This window comes from Mandrillus leucophaeus, unplaced genomic scaffold (assembly GCF_000951045.1).
Source record: "Mandrillus leucophaeus isolate KB7577 unplaced genomic scaffold, Mleu.le_1.0 Scaffold1199, whole genome shotgun sequence".
Taxonomy (NCBI): Eukaryota; Metazoa; Chordata; class Mammalia; order Primates; family Cercopithecidae; genus Mandrillus; species Mandrillus leucophaeus.
The window spans coordinates 327,052-336,938 of NW_012100309.1; the positions used below are offsets into that span (position 1 = coordinate 327,052).

Genomic DNA, 9,887 nt, shown 5'->3' on the forward strand with positions numbered 1-9,887 from the left:
GTGGAGTTGCATAGGCTTTATAAACAAATATTGCTCATGTCAAATTTCAGCTTTATAGTTTGGGTATCATATGAGGTTGGATGAATTACTTAACCTTTCTCTCCTCATTTTCCTCTTTCATTAAATTAGCATTTTGTGAAGATTTGGTGAGTCTGTAAATGCAACGCTTTTTGCCTACTTGGTAAATATTAATAATAAATACGGCTGTTGACTTTTTATCTGACTGATGGCATTCATTTTCCTGATTTTCAATGGTCATAGCATCTTTGGACAGGGAACACATTTTATTTAGTAATAGAACTTAGCACAGTACCTGGCATAGGTAGTTACTTAATAAATGTGTTGTATTAATAAAGAAAATGAACATTCAAATAACTGGTGACTATTGTCTATAGTTCTACACACAGTTATATACAATGCAATAGATAAGTAAGGTATATATAGACATATACCCAACATGGCCATTTAAAGTATAGAAATAGGGTATTTTGTACCAATGGAATAATTTGTAATTCCTTTGATTAATCTAGTCTTTTTCTTAATGGTTAAGGAATTCCTAAGGAATGATGAACTCAGGTAAATACACATCAGATGGAAATTATATTATAATGTACTCACACACAGTCATAACCTCATTTAGCTACATAATGATTTTTACCTTTAAGGACATTTTTCTCATTCATTTTCATTAATACAACTCTGGCTTATAAATAGACTATTAGTTTTGAAAATTTCACAACATGAAATGTAAACCAGCCCTGAACTTGGTAATCAGGAAAAGCATCAACAATGAAGAAGAAATTGGTTTTTAATAAAAATATTTTATACATCCACCTGAAAGCGCTCATGTGGCAAACATTAGAAGTACAATCCCCAAACATATTCAACATATCTAAATGTGTATAATCAGAACTGTAAATAGCCTAGGCTATGTGAAAGTACTTTTCACTTCTAAATGAGGATAATTTTGCCCATAAAGTAATTATATCAAAGTCATCTTTTTAAATCAATGATTTAATAACCTTTACCATCATTTTATGCATGTATCAGAAGTATGTAACATTCTCTGGATTTGGGTTTCAATGTGTAACAGATTTTTCCAGACTTATGGAATCAAAAAGCTATTCCAAACAGATTATAATAGGATGAATCTAATGCCAAATATGAAATTATACTTGGAACCATGTTTCAAATAAAAATTAACACATTCATTTATGCCTTTACTGACAGACCAAAATTTGAGACAAAAATCAAATTTCTATCAATAGAAAACCATTCCCACTGTAAACAAATGTAAACTTGAGTTGAGTTTTAAGGTATATCATTCTTCTTGAGATTATTTGAGAGGGATTATTACACATTATCCTGCTTACAAGAACACAAACTGTTTCAGACTCATGCTTGCCATAACATTACATGCTGCAGAAATATAACGCAACATTTTCGTAGTATGCAACTTATTTTTCAAGTTTAAGAGTTAACCTGAAGAACGCACATTTTAAAATCAAGCTCCATAAACTTATAGCTTTTTGTTTGACCAAAAATATGTCAAACGTTTGGGCAAATAGATATAACATGGTAAAATCAGTTTGAAACTTGAAATATTATTTCTCTTTTCCTTTCCTCATCTATCCCTTGCTATATTCAAAAATGGCTAGTTTCTCAGTCTTTTCCGTGTTTTTCATAAAATATAAGAGTAGTAAAATATGGTATACCCACTGGACCATTTGGAAACAATTGAAGGGTACATAAATACAAGTTCAAATCAGAGATTTTTTCCCCTCCAAGTTAAAGATATTGGTCCTGAAAAATAAATTCAGAAAACAAAAAGGCACAAAAAGCTCATGGAAAACATGTTCACATTAGAACTTTAACATTTAAATTGCAGTGTATATAGTTTTTAATACAGAATTTTAGGCATCTTTGAATCCTGTACATTACAAATAATGAGTCTTTTTTGCTTTAGTTCATGGGTAAAATATATTTAATAACGACTAATTACAAATCTAATATTTGTTTTGTCATTCTTTTCAATGTTTTATTTTTATATTATATATATTTTATATTCTGAAAATTAAGGCATGAAAATTATACACATCTTTCACATGAGGATTTTTCATTTTCTTCTTGTACCTGTAAAAATTAACTTAAAACTCTTGCCTCAGACTTTTCCCCTTGTAGCAGTGTAAACTGGATAATCACTTACATATAAAAGATTAATGAATAATTTTTAGCAAGTTTAAGTTTTGGTTCCATGCTTCTTAAAAAAATCTTTAATTCCTGCCTCACTTTTCTAACAGGAAGTTGTAACTGATGAATAAGTAGGTGATGATACCAACAGAAAACGCTGGACAAATGTACTGATTATAATTTTACATTGCATTCCTTCATTTAAGTTGGTTACATTTATTGACAATTAAAAATGCACTAATTATCATGTCAGAATTGAAAATGTAGAAATGTTTTGATGTTCTATAACGATCATTATGAATGACTTTCAGGTACTCTATCACCTGAAAAGGTCTAAGAATCACAGACTTAACATATATTATGGCTATGCCTCAATAGGCAAATAAAAATACTAGGCCACTAACAACTGATCATTCCAATATTCTTCTGGTATATCAACGTGGTATCATAGGCAGCAAGAGATAAAGTTTCACTCTTGGCTTTTGTACTTCCAACTCCAGTGCACACAAATAGAATAAAATCTATTTCATACGGCTAGTCCATATAGACTATTTCTCATTGTGCTCAATAAATATTAAATTTACCAAAACCATAATTATTTGCCCTTCTCATTGCTAATGCCTTAGTGGTACATTAATATTGAGTAAGACTGCATAGTTGCTGAATGATTTACTAACTTTCTTCATTCATTTTAAATGACAGAATAATGATCTTTGCACTTTGTACTTAATTTTCATTTCTTGTAAACAATAATCAAATAACAATAACACTAACATTACTAAATTTATTTTATTTTCTACACCTCATCTAACTTTTATTGCTACTATAACCCAGTTTGATTTAAAGGATAATAACAAAAGAGCACTAAACCAGGGAGTCAGGAGAACTTCATTTGATTTCTCGATCTTTCCTTAAGTAAAGTGCATGATTAGGGCGAGTCTGAGGGTCAATTTTCTCAAAAGCAAAGTAGGAAAATAGTACTTGTCTCAAAACATTGTCATAAACATTAAGGTGAAATGATGTAAATGGGGATTGTAAATTATAAGGTACTACTGCAATGTATGTTATTACTATGATTCTCAGAGTCCTTAAGTTCTTTTATGCCATGGCAGTTCTTAATATGTGGACTCATCCTTGGGCAAAAAAATAAGCTGTGTATTTCTGAACAGAAGCTGCAATAGATAATTCTGCCAAGCAAATTATCAGGTTGAGACATTGTTTGGATACTCCTTTTCTGTATTGGCAACTGTCTTTTTAAAATGAAAGGGTTTATTTTAAAATATTTAAGATTCTTACTAAAATTAATTTGTTATATGCCCTCATTAAGATGCTTAAATTCCAACATTTAAAAACATGGCATTTTATACATTTTAGCCACACTTTTTTCTTTCAACTAATGCCATTAAAACAATTTTTATATTGAAATTATTTATAAAACTATCAGCTATTTTGTACAGGTTTAGTTGGCCACTAGCAATGATCAATTTGAATTCTAGCTGTTAAACCTAATATCAACCATAAATGGACTAAATGTCACTCAAAGTTCGAATTTTATGCACTTGGTATCAACCCAAATGCTGCTCTTAAGTTGTTTCATTTCCAGAATGCCTCCCATGTTTGTTAAGAACTTCAGACACACCACATATTCATAGTAAATCTGGTACTCATCATGAATTCACCTAGAAAATCCTGTTTTACAAGTGCATTAGGCCTTCACTAGGAATTAGTGTAAGTCATAATGACTGATCTTACATAATGCATTTGTTTATTTTCTTCTGAAAAGTCAGATCATATACTTCCTTAATGCTAAAATCTTATAAAACATGTCTTGCTGCCTTTTCTTCTCTGTGCTTAGCTTAACATAATTCATGCAGTATAACAGAGTGTCTTTGAGCCTTTATCTAATAATTAACTTTTAAAATATGTCAAAACAAATTAAGAAGTCTCATCTTCATTTTTAATTGTTTTCAGCACTGAGTCTTCTCCCAAAATTTTACATAGTTCATTGAGTCTCTGCTGCATTTTGGGAATTCCAGCTAGCTGAGATTCTAGCTTTTGCTTTTCTTCACTCAATGTCAAACGGATAGCAGTATCCAATTGTTCAAAGCGCCAACCTCCTTCACCATCAAACTGTAATAAATGTGTGTGGTATTTCCTGCATAATTAAAATGAAATAATATTATTAGCCATAATTTTGAAAAATCATTTTATATGTATGTTTTTCATTCAAATTGATACCCAAAGGCAAATTTTAAGTAGGTGCTATTTTCCATTTGAGTTTTAAGGACGTATCAAGAAGTTAAATACTGTGATTTTTTAAACCCCAAAAGCCACTAATCTGATGTTTAGGAAGATATTATTTTTTTTTCATATTCTGAATGTATATTAACTGTAAAGGCAGACATGCTGTTGCATGTATTTAATTTATCTTCATAATTCAATATGGCTCGTGAATAAATAGTAAGGCATACTTAGAATGGGAGTAAGGAAAGGAAGCTGAGGAAAGAAAATCAACATTAAAAAGTCATAGAGAGAAAAGCTAAGGAAAATAAAAGAAATACAATAGCAATTCATTAATATACCATCCTTTGGGAATGAGTTCTTCTACATAAGTAAAAGTTTCTCTATAATAAACATAGTTTAAAAACATTTTTAAAAACAACTCTTTCATAGAGGAAATATTTTTAAGATACTTCCACATTTTTATATAATTTAATATCTTTCTCATGGCTCAGTTTCATAATTAGGAACTTCACAGAGGTACAGAGATTATTTTACTGATGAGATAGGAGATGATCCACTTTGCCCTAAAGGAGGCTGAGGTCACCATTCTGTGGGCTTTGTCGGGGATATTTGGTGAGAGAAAAGTTGGCAGAGCTGGTCCTGCATAGCTGAGCCACCTGCATTTTGTCACTGCTGAACTGGCCTATATTCTTATATGTCCTCAATTTTTCTGCCTTCCCCTATAGTTTTTCTCACTTCTTGTTTCCTTTCAAGATCTCATCTGTCATTATTAACTATGATTGGTGGACTTTTTTCAAGCAGTTTCCTCCTGCTTTTTAAAAAATTGAGATATAATTCACATACCACAAGTTCATCCTTTGAAGCGTAAAATTCAGTGATTCTTAGCATAATCACAAGCTCATGCAACCATCACCAGTAATTTCAGAACATTCTCTTCAACCCCAAAAGAAACCCATTACCCATTAGCTGTCCTTCTCCATTTCCCTTTCCCTTAGCTCCTGACAACCACTAATCTATTCTCTGTCTCTATAGATTTCTCTATTATAGATATTTCATATACATGGAATTATAGAATATGTGGCCTTTTGTGACGGACTTCTTTGGCTTATAAAAATGATTTCAAGGGACAGAGGGTGAAGGAAGATGGTGGAATAGGACTCTCCAGTGATCATCTCCTTGCAGGAAAACATCAAATTGAGCAACCATCTACATATAAAAATACCCCTACAGGAGTTAAGGAAACCAGGCAGGAGTTCACAGTATCTGATTATAGAATAATAATAAGAAAATAGGCCGGGCACCATGGCTCATGCCTGTAATCCCAGCACTCTGGGAGGCTGAGGCGGGTGGATCATGAGGTCAGGAGATCAAGACCATCCTGGCTAACACGGTGAAACCCCGTCTCTACTAAAAATACAAAAAAAAATTAGCTGGGTGCAGTGGCAGCTGCCTGTAGTCCCAGCTACTCGGGAGGCTGAGGCAGGAGAATGGCGTGAACCCAGGAGATGGAGCATGCAGTGGGCCAAGATCATGCCACTGCACTCCAGCCTGGGTGACAGAATGAGACTGTCTCAAAAAAAAAAAAAAAAAAGGAATAATAATAAGAAAATAGTCACTGAAGTGGGTAGGAAGTGCAGTTTTGCATTCCCCAAGTCACCCATGTCCCAACCACAAAGTGCAGAGCTCAGAGAGAAATACCATCTACTTGGGGAAAAGAGAGGGATGTAAGCATAAGCCTTTGCATTGGAACACACTACCAGGCCTGCCACAGTAAAACCCAGCACTAGACAGACTCCTACAGCCCCTCGCTTCTGCTGGTACCTGCAGACTGAGCCTCTGAACCTGCCTCAGTGCCAGAGAGAAACCTGTTGTCCCTGTCAGACAAACTCAATTTCTGGTCTGCATCACCACTAACCAACTAACTATAGAAGCCATGGGCTCCAGACAGCCCACAGTGGCAGGCAGGACTCAATGGCTGGGGGCTCAGATTTCAGCTCAGCACTGTGCCAGCCTTGGTGGCCAAGGGATTCCACCCTGGCACTGCACCATCCACCATGGTCCTGGGATTAGAGTGCACTTGGTGTTACAATAGTTGCAGCAATCACTATCTTAGAAACCACAGCAGGTGACCTGCCTAGAATTTCTGGATAGCCTTACTGTCAAAGAACTTTCCCAGACAAAGCTAGACTATGCAAACTGGAATAAATTTCTAGTTCTTTAATGTGTAGACATCAACTCATGACCACAAGGATCAAGAACAATCAGGGAAATGGGACTCACCAAATGGATAGAATAAAGTGCCAGTGACTGACTCTAAAAAGATGGAGACATATGACCTGCCTGGCAAACAAATTAAAATAGTTGTTTTTTAAGTAAGTTCAGTGAATAATATGGTTTGTCTGCATCCTCACCCAAAATCTCATTTTGAATTGTAATCCCCACAAGCCCCATGTGTCAAGGAAGAGACAAGGTGTAGGCAGTTGGATCATGGGGGTGGCTTTCCCCATGCTGTTCTCATAATAATGAGTGAGTTCTCATGAGATCTTGAGGCTTTATAAGTGTTTGGTAGTTCCTCCTGTGTTCATTTTCTTTCCTGCTGCCTTGTGAAGAAGGTGCCTTGCTTCCCTTTCACCTTCCACCATGATTGTAAGTTTCCTGAGGCCTCCCCAACCATGCTGAACTGTGAGTCAATTAAATCATTTTTCCTTTATAAATTATCCAGTCTAGGGGCAGTTATTTATAGCAATATGAAAACAGACTAATACAGTAAATTGGTACTGGTAGAGTGGGGTACTGCTATAAAGATACCCAGGCCTAGCATGGTGGCTCATGCCTGTAATCCCAGCACTTTGGGAGTCTGAGGCAGGTGAATCACGAGGTCAGGAGTTCAAGACCAGCCTGGTCAAGATGGTGAAACCCCATCTCTACAAAAATACAAAAATTAGCTGGGCATGATGGTGGGTGCCTATAATCCCAGCTATTCGAGAGGCCGAGGCAGGGAATTGCTTGAACCCAGGAGGCAGATGTTGCAGTGAGCTGAGATTGCACCACTGCACTCCAATCTGGGTGACAGAGTGAGACTCTGTCTCAAAAAAAAAAAAAAAAAAAAAAGATACCCAAAAGTGTGGAAGTGACTTTGGAACTGGATAACAGGCAGAGACTGAAACAGTTTTGAGGGCTCAGAAGAAGATGGGAAGATGTGGGAAAGTTTGGAACTTCCTAGGGACTTATTGAATTGCATTGACCAAAATGCTGACAGTAATATGGGCAATGAAATCCAGGCTGAATTAGTCTCAGATGAAGATGAGAAACTTCTTGGGAACTAGAGCAAAGGTGACTCTTGCTATGTTTTAGCAGAGACTGGTGACATTTTGGCCCTGCCCTAGAGATCTGTGGAACTTTGGATTTGAGAGAGATGATTTAGGCAGAAGAAATTTCTAAGCAGCAAAGCATTTAGGATGTAACCTGGGTGCTCTTAAAAGTTTTCAGTTTTATGCTTCACAGAGAGATGATTTGGAATTGGAACTTATGTTTAAAAGGAAAGCAGAGCATAAAAGTTTAGAAAATTTATAGCCTGATGATGCAATGGAAAAGAAAAAACCATTTTCTTGGGAGAAATTCAAACTAGCTGCAGAAATTTGCATAAGTAATGAGGAACCAAATGTTAATCACCAAGACAAGGGGGAAAAGGTGTCCAAGGCATGTAAGTGGTCTTCATGGCAGTCCTGGAGGCATAGGAGGTAAAAATGGTTTCCTGGGCCAGGTCCAGGAACTTTCTGCTTTGTACAGTCTCAGGACTCAGTGCCCTGTGTCCCAGCTGTGGTTAAAATGCGCCAATGTACAGCTCAGGCCATTGCTTCAGAGGGGACAAGCCCCAATCCTTGGTGGTTTACATGTGGTGTTAGACCTGTGGTGCACAGAAGTCAAGAATCTAGGTTTGAGAAGCTCTGCCTAGATTTCAGAGGATGTATGGAAATACCTGGATATCCAGGCAGAAGTTTGCTGCAGGGTCAGAGCCCTCATGGAGAACCATTGCTAGGGCAGTGCAGAAGGAAAATGTGATGTCAGAGCCCCAACACAGAGTCCCCACTGGGGCATTGCCTGGTAGAGCTGTGAGAAGAGGGCCACCATCCCCCAGACCCCAGAATAGTAGATCCATAAACAGCTTGCACCATGTCCTGGAAAAGCAGCAGACACTCAATGCCAGCCCGTGAAAGCAGCCATACCCTGCAAAGCTACAGGGGTGAGCAGACCAAGGCTATAGGAGCCCACCTCTTGCATCAGCATCACATGGATGTGAGACATGGAGTCAAAGATTATTTCAGAGCTTTAATATTTGACTGATCCACTGGATTTAGGATTTGCACAGGGCCTGTAGCCCCTTCACTTTGGCCAATTTCTCCTATTTGGAAAGGGTGTATTTGCCCATTGCATGTACCCCTGTTGTATCTAGGAAGTAACTAACTTTGGACTTGGACTCTTGGGTTAATGCTGGAATGAGTTAAGACTTTGAGGGGCTTTTGGAAGGGCATGATTGTGTTTTGAAAGTGAGGAATTGAGATTTGGGAGGGGCCAGGGCAAAATGATACAGTTTGGCTGTGTCCCTACCCAAAATCTCATCTTGAGTTGTATTCCCCATAATATCCATGTGTCAAGGGAAAGACCAGGTGGAGGCAATTGGATCATGATGGGGTTCCCCCATGTTGTCTTCATGACAGTGATTGAATTCTCATGAGATTTGATGGTATTATAAGTGTTTGGTAGTTCCTCCTCAGTTCATTCTCCTTCCTGCCACCTTGTGAATAAGGTGCCTTGCTTCCCCCTCACCTTCTGCCATGATCATACGTTTTCTGAGGCCTCTCCAGCCATGTTGAACTGTGAGTCATTTAAGCCTCTTTTCTTTATAAATTATACAGTCTCAGGCAGTTCTTTATAGCAGTATGAAAATGGACTAATACAGCAAACTTCAATAAAATACAGAGAAACAATTCAGAAATTAGAGAAAAGCAATAGATATGAAATAATGGGAAAAAAGCCAGAAATACTGGAGCTGAAAAATACGATGAAAAAAATAAAAATGCAATAGAGACATCAACAGCAGAATTTATCAAACAGAAGAAAAAAATATGTGAACTTGAAAACAGGTTACTTGCAAACTTACAGTATGATATGAAAAAAGAATGAAAAGGAATAAAGAAAGCTTATGGGACTTATGAAATAGCATCAGAAGAACAAATATCGCCTGGACATGGTGGCTCATGCCTGTAATCCTATTGCTTTGGGAGGCTGAGTTGGGTGGATAATATGAGGTCAGGAGTTCAAGACTAGCCTGACCAACCTGGTGAAACCCCATCTCTACTGAAAATACAAATTTAGCCCAGCCTGGTGGTGTGTGCCTGTACTCTCAGCTACTTGGGATGCTGAGGCAGGAGAATTGCTTGAACCCAGGAAGC

General features: G+C 36.9%; 1 protein-coding gene across 1 annotated transcript in view; it reads right to left on the reverse strand.

Moving 5' to 3' along the window:
• Nucleotides 1–2,960: 2,960 nt before the first annotated feature.
• ABCD2 (ATP-binding cassette, sub-family D (ALD), member 2) overlaps nt 2,961–9,887 on the reverse strand; it is a 71,604-nt gene continuing 64,677 nt past the window's right edge. The window contains exon 10 of the mRNA XM_011967624.1: nt 2,961–4,345. Coding sequence (XP_011823014.1) covers nt 4,126–4,345 — 220 coding nt within the window. The 3' untranslated portion in view covers nt 2,961–4,125. The remainder of the gene's footprint in view (nt 4,346–9,887) is intronic.